General features: G+C 42.4%; 1 protein-coding gene across 1 annotated transcript; it reads right to left on the bottom strand.

Annotated features, from left to right (window-relative positions):
- Window positions 1–6,795: 6,795 nt before the first annotated feature.
- LOC116333508 (class I histocompatibility antigen, F10 alpha chain-like) lies at window positions 6,796–16,498 on the bottom strand. Its single transcript, XM_039605601.1, has 6 exons — window positions 15,056–16,498; window positions 10,386–10,661; window positions 10,026–10,310; window positions 9,399–9,683; window positions 8,902–9,029; window positions 6,796–8,179 (listed from the first exon to the last, which is right to left on the bottom strand). Exons 1-6 carry the CDS (start codon window positions 15,123–15,125, stop codon window positions 8,150–8,152), a joined length of 1,074 nt encoding a protein of 357 aa, XP_039461535.1. The 5' UTR covers window positions 15,126–16,498; the 3' UTR covers window positions 6,796–8,149.
- Between the last annotated feature and the right edge of the window lie 436 nt (window positions 16,499–16,934).

The raw sequence follows: 16,934 nt of genomic DNA, 5'->3' as shown, positions 1-16,934 counted from the left end.
TACATTGGAACTAAATTAAATTTTTTTTACATACGATATAAATAGAAGCCAAATCATAAAAAGAACAAAATAATTAATTAAATAATTAATTTAATCAATTATTTTCGTTGCTCCTAAATGCAACGATAGAAAAGGCCCCGCCCCCTCTGAGTTTCCTCCTGATCTCGGTACTTCCAGGAGCAGCTGGTCAGCTGACCTGACAGGTAGCAGGGTGTGTGGGGATGAAGACGCTCAGAGATGTAAGGTGGGGCGAGACTGTGAAGGCGTTTAAAAACAAACATGAGAATTTTAAAATGAACTCTGAAGGACACAGGCAGCCAGTGAGGCCAGCACAGGGTTATATGCTCTCTTACCAGTTCCTGTTAGCTCTCAGCTGCAGGCGTGACAGCAGCGACTGACTGACCCAAACACTGAGTGAGTTACAGTCCACACGGGAAGAAATAAAAGCATGGATCGCTGTTTCAAAGTGCTGCCAAGAAAGAAAAGATTTCACTGCTGCCAGTCACCTTAAATGGAAAAAAAAACTGGATCACTGCTCTGATTTTAGTCCAATTTAAAATCACTGCGCAACTTAAAACCAAAGTCAGTAACAAGAGGTTTAAAATAAACTTCCAGGAGTCCCAAATCTACAGAGGAGGCCTCACAAGGACCACTGGGTCCAAACACCAACACCTCTGTCTTCATTTAAATTTAAAAAGTTGAAAGCGAAACGAGCTTTAATGTCAGAGAGAGGTTTTATGGAGACGCCATCCTTCTGCTTTAGTGGCAAATAAATTTGGCAATGAAAAGATGCCATCTCTTCTAAGGAGGAACCCAGAGGCCATAAACACAGTAAAAACAGCAGTGGGCCTAAATCCCTGGACACAGATCCTAATGGCTCCTGTGTTCTCTGGGATCATGGAAGTAAAACATGATCCCAGAGAACCGTACCGAGATCAGGAGGAAACTCAGAGGGGGCGGGGCCTTTTCTATCGTTGCATTTAGGAGCAACGACAATAATTGATTAAATTAATTATTTTATTCTTTTTATGATTTGTCAGGAGTTTTCCTCCTGTATTGCAACCCAGGTCGGAATAAAAAGGCTCAGACAGGTTTACGTGTACACGGTCGAGACTCAGGGAGACTCGCACTGTGCAATAAAAAGAAAGAGTCTTTATTCAGAGAGTACATACAGGAAGAGAGAAAATAGAACTGCAGGCTTCCTGTGTAACTTCCCCATTTAGGAGTCTGCACAGAGTTGCAGAGTTTAAGCTGAATACTGAAAAGAGCAAACACATTTAGATAATGAAACGTACTTTTAAGCATAACATAATAAAAATCCCAAAATCCTAAGAAATCTCTTAACATTCCCTCCTGTTGTACATATGTATATGTACAGTTCATAGCTTATTGTATCAGTCTATGGCCACTTGTAAACATTTCTAGCCAAGACATCATAAAACAGTGGGTTTCGTGAATATGTTATATCCAGTGTTGGGGAGTAACGGAATACATGTACCGCCGTTACGTATTCAGAATACAAAATATGAGTAACTGTATTCCGTTACAGTTACCGTTTAAAAAGGTGGTATTCAGAATACAGTTACTTTGTTGAAATAAATGGATTACACGGCGGTACTTCCCTGTTTCATGTTGTCGCGGGTCAGGACTGTTTGGGTTTGTTTGACAGCTACGTTCTGTTGTTCCAGGCGGCAGCGTTACGGTTGCCATGGTTACAGGGTGACTCTCTCTCTCTGCGTGTTTCCTGGGTGAGAGAGCGCTTTTTTGTTGTTGTTGTTGTGCTAAGCTAATAGGCAGAATGCTACAGGCATAGCTCTAAAGCATGTAGCCTGATGGGCAGTGTAGTCCGTGCCGCAGGGAGAATGGACTACCATACCCGTTATGTGTCTGTGAGCGAGGGAGGGAGAGAAAGGAAGTCCGAGCTGTCACGGAGCAAAAACGGGAGCTGGAAGCATGTAAATATAATAATAACCACTGCAGCCAAGAAGAGTGCCTGACGAGCCCAGCTGTAAGTAAGCTATTAAGACTCAACTGTACACTGTGTTCGTGTTTTCCTCCGAAAAATAAGTTCCGTTGGAGCAGCCTTTCAACGCCTCTCTCTCTCCCCGCAAGCAAAGTTGACCCAGACAACAAAGTAAAGCTAGTTTTCGGCTACCAGCCCGACACGGAACCCACCGTATTAGCCAGAGGTCCCTTTACTACGGTTCGGAGCCGCGGACCTTCAGTAACAGTAATAAATCACAGCAATAGTACATTCACGTAGTTGTAAACAGCATGATAATATATTAAGTAATCCAAAGTATTCAGAATACGTTACTCTCATTGAGTAACGTAACGGAATACGTTACAGAATACATTTTGGGGCATATATTCAGTATTCTGTAATGGAATACATTTTAAAAGTAACCTTCCCAACACTGGTTATATCCAAGTGTCTATCTCATTATCATCTTCATCATTCTGTGACAGGGTGATGTAAGCATGAATTGAAGCAGAATAACAGTATTATAACACCAACAAAAACAAGTCTTTTAATCAGCAGGGACTTCCAAGAGCCGCTTAAAAGCCACGTAAGCCAGTCCTCTGTGTTTGTGGCATAGTCTCGTTGTTGTGCATCCCGATGCACAACAACTGCTGCTCTTCACGGGCCCTCCAGGAGCGTGTGTCTGTACTGCTTTGCAGTTGGTGGTGTTTCCCATTGGCGTGGATCCGTTCTCTTGGCGGTAGCATAGGCTGTGGCTCAAATTCCCATTGTTTCCAAGAAAGACTGGGAATGATTTAGCCTTACTTCTGTGCTTCACTTTCAGGTCAACCCAGAACCATTCGTCACATGTGCCGTTTCATCCTATCTGGAGAGGTTCCTCATGGTTGACCACGATTCCCTGGAATTGATGCCCACGGCTGGCGTAGCTTGCGGCACACTTTGTTTGAATTATGTCCATTCCCTTCGCATACAAGGTGGTGTACTGTGTCGCTGGGGGCATATAGGAGCAAACATAGCAGTCCTTTCTGGGTGTGCTGTCATGTATATATCGATACCATGCGTTGTTCATCTTCTTTCTTTCGGGTGAGTGTTAAGAAACTCACCAGGAGTGCAACATTAGCCACTAGGAGGACGAGTGTCTTCATGATGACCAGACACACCTGTGACCTCTGATGAGTAGACTACTGGCAAGAAGAAGAAGGCGGGTATACCCGATCAGCCCTCCCTCCACCAATAGATCACCATACAGGAGTTAGGGGTGTCGGCGTCTCAAACGCTTTGGGTTGTCACTCACTTTTTGCAGTGGCTTTGATGGATCCAGGACGGTCTTTCTGCTATTTTGCAGGCAGTAGGTGTGGTGAGTAGCACTTGATAAGGACCTTCCCACCTTGGTGAACTCCAATTTTTCCTTTGGAGCACTTTGATCAGGATCCAATCACCTGGTTTCAACCTGCAAGATACTGGAGAGTTGTTTAGAACAATCTCTTTATTTTCAAGTAATTTAGTCATCCATTCGGCTAGTGTAGTTTTTCTTATTGACTTATCTATAGGCTCACTTGTGATTGGTAGTGGAAATAGTCTACCGTGAATGATTTCAAAAGGTGTGAGTTTCTGAGAACTTTGTGTCAGTCTCATCCACATTTTTACCAGGCCTATACACTCAGGCCATGGTCTCCCTGTTTCTTCCATGCATTTTCTCAGTCTCTGTTTTATTTCCTAGTGCTTCAGAGACCTTACTGATTACTTCATTAACAAAATGTGTCCCATTGTCTGATCTTATCAGAGTGGGGATGCCATATATTGAAATAAAATGGTTGCACAAACATTTTGCTACTGAGATGGCGTCTGCTTTTGAGATCACGTCTATGATCACTAGAGCGTATTCTGAGCCTTGGCATTCATTTAGCTCAATAAAACTCATGTGGATTGTATGAAAAGGATGAGGTGGTGTGCATTATGCGCATTATGTGCATTATGTTTTTGGCAAATCATGCATGTTCCGACAGATTTCCGAAATTTTATCTACCACTCCTACCCCCCCTCCTGTTGACCATAATGCTGCTGATATGTGTAGGGATTTTGGTAGTATTGGTTTGCTATTACAGGTCATCAAATCATTTTCTGGCTGTGCTCCACCTTTTAACCACCTCTTTTGTTCTGTAGTTGGTGCGGCTTTCTGTTCGTTTATAAGCATATCAAGTGGTATTTGCATTGAGGAGTCAGACATTAATGTGTCTATAGTTTGGCTTTGGTCTGCCAAGTTATTGCCTTCAGTGACCTCTGAACTGTTTTGGCAATATAAACACTTCCAACAGTGCCTTTAAAAGATTTCCATGTTGCAGTTGGGTTAGGCACATATGACAGCTGTGAGTTCTGCACTCTGTGCAGTGTGAGGAAGTTAGTGCTTTTGCTTCTAAAATTGTGTCTACTGTGGTTACCGCATAACCTACACAGTTCCGCCCAAGGCTACTTCTGGACGCTGAACCGTCTACAAAGATATCAACGACACCAGCCTGTGGGGTGCTGTGAAGGTCAGCGCGTGATACAGCATACAGCAATTCTGATGTGTGACAGTGTGAGCAAAATGCCTACATAGGAAAGTTGTCTGGCATGTGTCGAACTTCTGAGGTAGGAAAACCCTTGCATTGCTTACAGTTCATAGCTCACAGCTATAAAACTAGGCATCAGCAAATCATATGCCCAAATCATTATGTGTCACTGTGATCCACAAGTATGATCACAAATTTGTTTTCCAAACTCACTAAGCAAACAAACAAAAATAAAACAAATTGCCTATGGCCTAAGGCTTTGCGTTCATATTAATTGAGTGTAAGCTGCTTTCTTCATTGCAAGTGTTTATTGCCATAAGGTTTAATTCATGCGTCATATCACTGAGTTCTAAGTTCAAATTATCTCTTCTGACCCTTTCCAAAAATAATTTCACATATAACAATTTGAGTATGTGTTGTCTATTCATTCTATTCATAGAGTCTATTCATAGAGTTCTGTTTCTCTCTGTGGGCTGTCTCGACACACCACAGGCACACATATATATTTATATACATACTTCCTGTTTCTGCAGACTAATCGAACTCTTTTGTTTCTCTTTGTATTCATAGTCTATAAACCCTCTTTAATTCTGCTAAATCTTGATCTAAGATATATAGAGGTCACTCACTGTACATCCACAGTAATGAATTCAAACTCTATTTATACAATTGTAGTGAGCAAAACCAGCATCTCCATGCGCGTCACCGCTCCTCATTAGCTTGGTAGTGTCCACATATTTAATTCAGCTTCTCATTAGTTGTTAGTATAGGTCTTCATCTTAACAAAGTCTCATCTAAGATGACAGGTTTACAAGCAGGTCAAGTGTCTCTATGCACCTGATCAGTGTAGTTATTTCCTTATTTTCTTCATCTCATATATCATTGTACTGAGTTTGAGCAAACCTTAAGCTTGAATCAGACTACTTTTAACAATCTTCCACCTCACATCATAACTGACTGAGGTGCCTCTTCTTATCACTAATGTTATCATTGTATTGTTTTTCCTCTTTTATAACAGCAATAGTATATTACAATACACTACTTCACTACTTTACTACTAATATACAATAGTATATTAGTTTATATTTTATTATGTATCCATCACGGGTCTGTGTGAATCTGCAGCTTCACACCTTCCCAAGCTGGAGACATTTTCCTTGGCTGAACAATGACACAGCCTTAATATACCTTATGCATCTCTCTTTCTTATTTGATATATTTTGTGTGAATTATCTGGTTTCACGCATTCTATTCATTCAGCTTGGTTGTTTTGTTTCATTGTTAATACCAGTTTACGGGTTGTTAACCTTCCTGTTATCTCCTATTATCATGCTTATCACTAGATAAGCTCTACTTTAAGTTAACCTTAATTTAACCTTTTGTTTATTCCACTTCATTCCACTTTCCATGCTTTAAAATATTACAACTCTTGTGTACTCTTTGTTTTCCTTTTAGCTTCCTTTCCAGTATTTATTTCTGCTTGGAGGGTTTCTTATAGTTTAGTTAATGCATTTTCCCTCCCACGTGGGACATTTAGGTTTCTTTGGATTTCTCCATCTATATGCACTAATTTGTCCGGCGCCTGGACATTTCTTTTCTAACCACTGCTCATCAGCAGTGAGTTACCCATTTTAATCCTATGTATGGTTGCAAAGCTGAAACTTATTCCACCAACAAAAATAAAACAACAACAATACCTTTTCAACGCGTACTACGTCTTACGGACCAGGTTTATCTAAAATAGCTTCCAGCCCCTTTTTCAGGCGAGCCTTTACTTTTAGGAATGCTACCAACCCCTCTGGGCGAGCCGAGCCTAGACGTTTTACGCGAGGTGTCTGAGTGTTAATATTCACCTGGTTGCTGATTCACTGCCGGTCTCTCAGGTCAACCTCATCGACCCCCACCGCCGTGGACCACTTATAAGAACGCTGGCCAGAACCCGAATGTCACGTCTCTGGACTTTATATCCTCTACCTAGAGAGGAGCTGTCGACAGACTTCAGCGCGGGCTTCTCACGACGGCAGGACTCGATGAGGCTTTCCTGTGGGGTCACACAAAAGCGCTGTGTCCCATCCGGCTCGAAGGACCAAGAAATGTCAGGAGTTTTCCTGTATTGCAACTCAGGTCGGAATAAAAAGGCTCAGACAGGTTTACGTGTACACGGTCAAGACTCAGGGAGACTCGCACTGTGCAATAAAAAGAAAGAGTCTTTATTCAGAGAGTACATACAGGAAGAGAGAAAATAGAACTGCAGGCTTCCTGTGTAACTTCCCCATTTAGGAGTCTGCACAGAGTTGCAGAGTTTAAGCTGAATACTGAAAAGAGCAAACACATTTAGATAATGAAACGTACTTTTAAGCATAACATAATAAAAATCCCAAAATCCTAAGAAATCTCTTAACAGTATACAACACATGCAAGCAGCTTTTACATAAAAGACTGTAACACATTTTAAACACAGCTGTCCTATTTTACAGCCAGGATCATTTTCAACACTTCAAATAATGAAGGAAGAGATTTCAGGATGACAGATTTCTTACAGCAGATATTTCACTGACTGATCAAAAGATTGAATCAGTTTCATCACGAGGAGAGAAACAGATGAAATATAAAGATAATCTTATTACATGAAGATTAACAAATAAATTGTGTTAAGAATCAAATTATGATACAAAAGAGACTAAATCAAAGTTAATAAAAATAAAGTTTATGAGCACTGCGTGTTCAGCCACAGCTCGGTTTATCCCCGAGCTTGTGACGGCTCAGCTGCTCTTTAGCTGTTTGTCAGCCTCAGTCTGAACTTCAGAAAAAACAATTTAACACAATTAAATGTGTTTAATTAGCAGCCTGTTAATGTCGCACATGGACGGACTGAATACACTTTGTGACGAGCCGTGTTGTGACCCTGCTGCTAGCATTAGCCGCTAACAGTTCTGCTGAGTTTCCAGGTGGAATTTAAGTCTGGTTCTTGTGACCGTCGTAGAATAAAAGTACTCGTTACTGTCTGAAAACAGAACTTTTGAAATGCTAACACGCGAGTACATGTTTTAATATTACCACCCAAACCAGTACTGACAGAGTTCCACGCCTGCTCTTCACTCAGTTTGCAGACAGAAACAACACGCTGTTTTATTTCTGATGGCAAATCGATTGTAATGAGGAAACAGTCCAGAGGCTACTGTGGCACATAAAATTAATTCTTAAATAATGAATTTAAAATAATAAATATTTTTAAAATACTTCCTCCCACCTGGTTTGACACTGAAACTTGATGAGTGATCAGGCTGCGACTCAAACTCAGAGCTGTGAACAGTTCCTCAGGCTCTGATGTTACGATCCATCTTCTTTAAAAGCATTATTCACATTTCTATGAAGATCGAGCAGATTTAGCATGTATTTTATTCCTGCTGCTGCACAAACCTGCTGTAAGTTTGGTTTGAGTGAAGCCTGCTGACAACATGTTTTTACAAAGCACCTTTAAAAATGATCCCACTTTTTTACAGAGGAAATGTCTTAAACTTTCTTAGAGCAGGCTTGTTTAAATGTCCCTGTGATGGAGGTTCAGCTTAAAGGGGCAGGAACACTTTTTAAAAGCCATGTGTTGGATTCAGTGGAGTCACAGGACTCTGGCTGTTAGCTCCAACATCTGTAAGGATGAAAGAAATATTAGTTTATATGTTCAGGTACTCAGAATACATCAGTGTCTGCCTGCTCTGGCATCTTCATGCAGTCTCTTTGATGAAACCTTTTACATACAAGTTTAAAGTGTGAATACAATCAGAATGCAATGATTACAACGCAACACACTCCTGCTATAAACCAGGAGTCGATTTATACAAACACAACTTACTAACATGACCTGTAGACCTGCTAATCATTTTCAAACTAAACTTTGGTGTCTAACAGAGATTTGAGTTGACAGCAGATAAATGTTGTCTTCAGACTGACAGATGAGGAAACTCTAAGGTTGCTCATCAGGCCCCTCTTCTGTGGAACCAGCTTCCAGTTTGGATTCAGGAGACAGACACTATCTCTACTTTCAAGATTAGGCTTCAAACTTTCCTTTTTGCTAAAGCATATAGTTAGGGCTGGACCAGGTGACCCTGAATCCTCCCTTAGTTATGCTGCAATAGACGTAGGCTGCCGGGGATTCCCATGATGCATTGAGTTTTTCCTCCCAACTGTCGCCAAAGTGACACTCCGTAAATAATTGTAGAGTCTTTATTACAACATAAAGCACCTTGAGACGACTGCTGTGATTTTCCTGTATATAAAAACTAAAGTGAATTAAAGTGTGTTAAACACAGACGTGTGAGTATGAACAGTTAGTAACGAGGTGCTGTTGTTACCCAGTACACCAAACCTTACCATTTGTCGTGTTTTTTTACACAGAACCAGGAGAACCGCAGCGACACAGATGACCACGAGCGGGACGACCACAGCAGCAACGAGGATGTGAACTGAGCTTCCTTCAGAGTCTGGGAGCAGACGATCGTCTGAAACACACAACACTGTGTTTGTTACTGTGACACAGTTTAATGACACAAATCATGAAATCAGCTGTGCAGGTGAGGAACATGTGACCCTTAAAACTGAACAGAGCAGCTTATAAACAGACTAACAGCACTGCTCTTTACTGATGACTACACTGAGGGAAACAGCGCCCCCTCTGAATATCAGGTAGTACACGGTATTACACTGCTGTGGTGCTGAGGCAGGCCAGGCTGCATAAACTGACCAATCAGATGACAGGATGGTAGTGCCCAGCCTGTGACACCTGTGCCTGTTTTGTGTGTTAGTAAAGGAAACCATGGATATAACTAACTGTTATATCCACATACTGGATACAGCAGAAGGTTTCTTACCCCAGTCCTTCAGAGCATGCTCATTGGTCGCCTTGTGTGTGACCTCACAGCTGAACACAGACACATCAGACTTTAAAACCTCCACGTACTCTCTCCTCTGGAAGGTTTCATCGTCATTTGGAAGAACTCCTGAGCTCTGTAGGCCGTCGTCTGCAGTCAGGACACGCCCGTTCCTTCTGATCGTCACTGTGAGCTCCGCTGGGTGGAAGCCTGTGGCGAGGCAGGTCAGCACCACGTTTGTATCCACTGTGGAGGTCTTTGTAAACGTATAAACCTCAGGCACAGCTGGAGGAGAAGATGTAATAAACAGCAGTTCATTGGTTAGCTGACATGGATCGTGCATGCCAAGACTTTTCATGTTTGTAGTAAATCAGTATGAACATGTATCAGTGGTTTCTCTACCAAACAAAGGAGATAGCACAGAAACCCCAAACCTGAGAATTGACAACAGAATTTAAGAAATCTGCATTTGATTTGAAGTCAAAATATGACTGAAAGTATTTCCACGTAACAAACTGAAGGTGATAAACACTGAAATTACAGTAACCGTCACAAGCTCTGAGTTACTGAAGCCTGCACACTCATCCATCTGTCACTGAAACAGCAGCTATTTCATGTCTCACGTACATTTGAGCTTTTCTTTCCCATAATACACAAACTTGCTCAGCCAATCGATGCACTCGTTCTCCAGGTATCCCTTGGTGTACTCTTTCAGCACCTGGACGCCGTCCCACGTCCTCTTGGTGGGAAGTGCCTGTGGAGTCGGAGCGACCCACACTTCATTTTTACCATCGAAGGACAGGAAGTCGTCTCCGTCGTAGCTGTACATGTCCATGCCTTGGACAAACTTCAGCGTGCCATCAGGCTGAGTTTCACCCTCACAGCCGTGCATCCACTGAAGAACATGAGGGGCTGAAGGAACAACAGTGACAGAAATGAACAAGACAACAGAAGAAAACTCCTCATTCACACTGAGAAACAACTTACTGTCTGATTCATTCTGTCTCATTCGCTCCATCAGGATGCCGATGTTGACCTTGAACCACTGCTGCTTGCTCTTGCGGGACTGTGTACCTTTATCCCAGTAATCAGCAGGTAAACGCTCTCTCATCCACTCCTGTTTAGGAACTTTCACCTGATTCTCGCTGTCAAAGTAGTCGATCATCCTCTTATCCAGCAAACCCATGGCTGTGAACTCGTGGATGCCCGGGAGGCCGACGGGTTTGGAGAGCGCCGTGTAGATGTAATGGAGGGAGTGAGTCTCTGAAAGTCACAGAAGGATATTTAAACACAGGGGAGAAGGGCAGGTGTCTATGAAGATCCATCCAGTCATTTAGGTTAGAAGAAGTCAAAAGGTTTATGCTGGCAGGACTTAGCTTAACATCTGGTCTGTATTTCAAATATGAAACAAACCTTCAGGCCCACGTCCTCAGATGGAGGAGTTTACACTGTCAGCAGAATCCTCACAGACACAGCAAAGGTAAATGGACTGGTTCTTATTATCTGTTTGAGCACTCGAAGCGTATCTTACCCAGGGATAGTTGGTAAGGGGTTTGTGGTGCAGCGATCAATCACCAGGGTGTTCTGGGCAAACATGTCCTCAGAGGTCTGAACACAATTTAAAGGTTCTGGGAGAGACCAAGGAGGAAGCTGGGTGGGGGTTGTAGGTTTCTGTGTTTTCAATGTTAATATAATGATTATGGATACGTTTGAGTGATAGTTTTAATTATGATGTGTAACAGATAACTGCTTACATGGCTTAGTTGTATATTGGGAAGTGTGGAAACATCCCTGGGAGGCTACATATATGCAAGGTGTGGCTAAAGGGCTGCCAATGAACCAATCAGGGCCATGGTTTCATTTGAGTTGCTGCTGGTCGAGGCTGCGAGGGCTCCAGACACTTTGATAAGAAAAAAAAGGAAAACCCGGCTGTACTGGATCCTGTCTCGGAGCCTCGGTGCTGTCATTGCTGCCAAAGGTGCTTCCACTAAGTACTAAATAAAACATCTGAATACTGATGGAAATGTGATAAGTTAGTTTATTTTTTCTTTTTAATTAATTTACAAAAATCCTAATGATAGTAAGAGAGGGCAGCAAGGAGTGAGGGAGTGATGAGGGCCTGTCCAAAATAATCCTGCGGTGTGACAAACAGCGAGGCAGTTTGGGGGGGGGCACATAGCAACATTCAGGCATGAAGCTAACACACTAACATGGACTCATGAGCATCGTCACAGTCGTACTATAATTAATGACACCCTGAATAAAGAGAAAACGCTCTGTGTGCACTGCTGAGAGACAGGAGCTCGGTTCATTTCTGCTCTGGTTCAAAGTCGCAGCGTTACTGAGCAGCAACACGTGGAGCTGCCTGTGAACACAGAGGTTTAGAGGAGGATAACTCCTAAAAACAAACTTCCAGTCGCAGACAGAGGGCAGGATTTTTAGATTCGATGTCACGGCATGTGTAGTAAACTGTGTGCCATGTTTGTTGGACTCATTTAAATTATTTTCCTCCTGAAAGTGAAACTCTTACAAATACACCTGTCACAAGCCCAGCTGCAGACTGACTGCTGTCCATCGCTTTCAGTATCACAGTGACTCTGAGCCTCTCAGGAAATCCAGCAGGTTTTGTGCTGCTGCAGATGTGCGTGACTCTTATTTTTCACACAAACAACATGTTTCAGTGTAACCCATTGTACAGTGGCGGTCCTAGCCTGTTTGGCGCCCTGAGCGAACACGCCCTCTTTTGCTCGTTTCTCCTCCTCCTCTTTTCTCTTGTTTCTAAACTGAGCACCTGATGGCTTTGAACTTTTCTTGTCCATCTTGGTTTTCATTTTGCACTCCAGTATGAACACAAATCCCCCAACCCGAGGATCACCACAACATAACCTAACAGACCTACACCTTAGTTCACAGATTCACTTTGTCTACAACCCAGGGTTCAAATCATGAATACATAATGGCTTGGATTTACAACATTATGAATGAAATGTGCTCTATTTGGAAGCAGCCGGCCCCTCCCCTTTCGAGGGGTTGTGTGTGAGACTTTAAATCATCAAACTGTAAATTATAAATGTTAAATTGTTATTGATCCCTTTACCCCTGGTCCTAAAGTCTATATTTATTTTCTTACTCTTCTTATATTTATTGTTTGTTTACTTGCACTGCTGTAACTGGAGTCTCGTGGTCTCGTCTCTCTATATACTGGACTGTATGTAGCGGAGATGACAATAAAGTTTACTTTGACTTCAGCAGCGAGCAGGCCAAGGGTGTAGATTTGGCATGGACGGAAGGGACATGTCCCCACCAATATCCAGCGATTATTGAATTGTCCGCACCAATAATTTGTTCTCCTCGAGTAAAGAAAAACAAACCCGATAGAAAGAAAAAAAAAAACGACCTGTCAGCGTCTCATTCACCCAGCGGTGCAGAAAGAGTTAAATTACGTTCTCTACTGGAGTCCTACCTCATGTGACAAATATGGCCAATGTGATTGGCTGAGCCTTTCAGGGAGCTCTGTTTAGTTTTAACAGCGGTAAGCCTGCGCTGTGAGGACCTGCAGGGAGGAGGATGGCAGCAAAAAGGAAGAACCTGGATATAAGAAAGTATTTTTCAAAGAAACCTGTAAGTCACTTAAAGTCAAGTTCACTCATAAAATGTGTCCGTCATAATAACGTTACAGGCTATGCTAGGCTTTGGCTCACATCAGTCTAAAATTGTATGTAACCATGAATAACGTGTTTTGGAAACTAACTGCACAACAGGCAGCACTATTATCTCAGTCTCAGAGTAGCATTTCTAACTTTGATTGAAACTGTCAGAGAAAACTGCAGCCTCAAGCAAGTCAGGATATTAGTTTACAGAGGCTGTTAGAATTATGTGTCTAAAGTTAAAATGTTGGTGACACAATAATTTCATCCTAATGGCACTGACATATTCATAGGGTTAGTTTTGAGACAAAATATCATGAGGTAGCCATGATTTTGCAAATATTCTACCTTGTAGTGCAGTTTGCACAGTTTAAAAATGCACTCACTATTTGTCAGGTGACAGAAGAACCAACAGAAAGCTCAGAGAGTAATGGTGATACAAGATCACAGTTGATGACTTGTTGGTTCATGACTGTATTTGAAGCACATGTGTGACTGCATGTATTTGGAGTGTCTCATTGTTATTTATCAGGTGACAGAGGCAGCTCTGCCATGTTGTAGACAGAGGTGAAGAGGCGAGGTCACAGGTCACTGACTGATGATTTGGTGCTATAGATTAACCAGAGGAGAAGACGTGTTTGGCTCCTGCACATAGTGGACATTGAGTTGTTGTGTCCATGTCTGTCGCTGTAACAGTAGTTCATGTTTAGAATAAAAGATCCCAGCTCACTGAGCTGATCGGGGCAATAGTGCCTAAAATGTTGCATTATTTTACTGAGAGATCTTTTACTTTGTGGTAATCTTAGATGAGTAGTTTTATGGACAAAAACCAGCAGGTCATTCAGTGTTCCCTTAGTGCTAATGTATCAGAGATGTTGGTGCACTATAACTGAAGTCATGTTGTTAAGTCCTTAAAGTCATATTCTTTATTGTCATGACTGTATTTGAAGCTATTTTTATTTTTGTATGATACCTGATTTATATGGAATATGGCTGAAGTAAACTAAAGCCTAAAATACTTAGTCAGTCATTTGTTTAATAGTAATTTAATATTATATAATTCACATATAAAACTATGAATTTTAATTTTAAACGGTTTGAAAGCATGTAGAATAGCACATGTAGGCAAGTATATTTCTCCTTTTTTAAAAAATCAAGAATCAAAGACGAAAAGGAAAAAAAAAAAACAGAAACAGGGCGGGGTTCAGTGGTTGAATCATCCGTCCCCACCGATGCCAAACCAAATCTACGCCCTTGGAGCACGCGCACTGAGGGCTCTCGCGCTCACTTTTCGTGTATAAAATTTAGAAAAAAACATCGGTGTAAATTATAAGTCTGTGTCATGATGTCTGGTGTTTTCGTGTTTGTTGGTTTGCTTTTATTTTGTTGTATTTTGCGAGTTGGTTATTAGAGAATCCCCGCCGCCCCGCCCTCTCCTGCCTGGGCCTGGCTGATGTCAGGGCAGCGTGAGTACGAGGGCAGCCATCCCCGGCCTGTGCATCCGTCCACGTCGCCCGTATCAAAAACCGCTGGCGCCTTTGTAGTCCATCTTTTTCACACTGTAGTTTAAGGATTTAAGCAGAGGCTGGTGTGAGGATTTTTCCTAACGAGGAAAGGAGTTTAGCAAAAGGAGGCGTGTCTGGGACGCAGCCGTATGGTGAAAGCTGCTGACGCAAACAGCTGACGCATCAAGTTCATCAGACTTAAACAAAACCGAACTCAGATTCAGGGGGAAATAAGTTAAAGCAGTGCACGTGGACGTCTGCTCACAGTCACGTGATAACCATTATTGCCTTGAACTGATTCTTTGCAATAATCTGATCCACGTTTGTCACTTTGTCCTCGTGCATCCAGGGAGAGACGCCCACGCTGTCAGGATTACCTGTGACCGAGTCCACCCACTCTCTCTAACACCCTTTTCAATAAAACAAACATCGTGTAGAATATAAACTTCATCGCCGTCGTCCTACTGCAGCTTAACTTTGACCAACTTTGAGAGCTGTGACTCACCGCGGCTCTGCGTCGGTCCCGAGCACAGCAGCGCAAAAAGTGCCAAAGTGAACATTTTAGATCCAAGCATGGTCTCTGCTCGTTACTGAGCTGAAACCAGTGCTACGCCAGCGGGACTGTGGACGGAAAACACCCAGAACTCTGCGCTGATGGCCCGGATGGATGCAGGAGGGGTGGATCGTTGAAGACAAGTCTTTCAGCCAATCACAGCGCGAGATCTTTCCCGACTAGCGGGCAGTCACAGACAGATGCATGGACAGGAGGATGTCCGGAACTTCTCGTCTTCCAGCCTCCAGCAGGTCAGGTGTGACTTCCTGTTTCCACGGAGACCCCACAGCACTCCCCAGACTCTGAGCTGACCACGTAACCGCGTCACTCGTTTCACCACAAAGATCAACCTTGACTCTGCTGGCTCACAGCTGCTCTTCTCTTCCTTCCTCTGAGCTTCGTGTCTCATCACCAGGAGGAGGACCGCAGTCCCCTCAGGACCCTGGCAGCGAGCGTGGCCGCCCCGAAGGATCCACACTGAGCAGCGCAGTCTAAAGCATAGACTGGATATAAAAGATGGACATTTGGCAGTTTGTGAGGCTTGTTTGGAGCATTTTAATAAATCAGGAGTGACAGACTTCAGACGGGTGATGATCTCACTGGGTTCATCTTCAGTCCTGGAGCTCGCTGCTTTTTAAACATATATTTTTCATATTTTATATAAAAAGACTTTACTGATGAGGAAAGACTGCAGAAAAATGTGTCCCAGAGACGCTCTGCACAAACGCCGTCCACACAGTGAGGCATGCAGTCACACACAGAGCTTTCACAGTAACACAGTATAACACGCTGCCCCTCCCTCCCTGCTGCCCACGCAGGGAAGCATGAACCGCATCTTTGTTCTGCTGCTTTAAGGTCAGCGTTGGAGGACGTCCCACGATGCACTGGGCGGTTCTTCCCTCTTTTAATTCTCAGAGCTTCGTTCTGAGCGATAACCTCAGGGTGCTGCTGGAGATGTTTGGATGTAAACGTTCACAGATGAAACGTGACTACATGAAAGCTCTGCTCCGCGTCTCCTGCTCCATATTTTAAATATTCTACTATCAAAGAACTTTGTTATGTCTAATCAGCTGATTGTGGATGTTAACCACGTTGTGCCTCTCTGGAGCTTGACTCTGACACATGATTTCATTTAAACACTTGTATTTCCTGTGAACTGAGCAGCTATAATAACACATCAAATAGTGCAAATTTAGTTTTAGATCAATATGATATTATTGATATTTTTATAAATTAGATCCTTTATAAAGTAATTTTGGGGTACTTTTAAAACAAACATGCATAAAATTATAAAACTATTAATGAATTTCAGAACTGTATAAAAGCTTTCTCTGCATTTAGTTCACATGTTTTTGCTTCATAAATGTGTGTGATGTTTGTACGGTCAGCATCATCTCTCTGAGCCCTTGGGGATAAATAAAGTGTCTCTGACTCTGATAAATGATGAAAATTGATATTTTTAATGATAAATCTTTCATTCCAGCTTAAACACTCGTGGAAACACTGACTGGCAGCTTCTGACATTTCTAATATTTTAAAGAGTTTCCTGATGTGTTCAACTGAAACGAGATGACATCAATTAAAACAAACTATTTTTTATTGATCACAAAATATGAATCATGATCCTAGTATGCTTTTTGTATAAGCACTTAAACACGCTGTGAACAGAGATTAAGGTTCATCATGAGTGTAGCTGCCCACTTTGAATTACCACTCATAACGCAGACAGGGGTGGATCTAGAGAAATTTTCTTAGGGTGGCATGAGGGTGGCAAAGAAATCAAATGGGGTGGCAAAATCAAAGCCTTTTTTAAACACTTATGCAGGTGGTT

This window comes from Oreochromis aureus, linkage group 22, assembly GCF_013358895.1.
Source record: "Oreochromis aureus strain Israel breed Guangdong linkage group 22, ZZ_aureus, whole genome shotgun sequence".
Taxonomy (NCBI): Eukaryota; Metazoa; Chordata; class Actinopteri; order Cichliformes; family Cichlidae; genus Oreochromis; species Oreochromis aureus.
The sequence above is the reverse complement of the archived record's forward strand: the minus strand, read 5'-3'. Positions and strand labels throughout refer to the sequence as shown.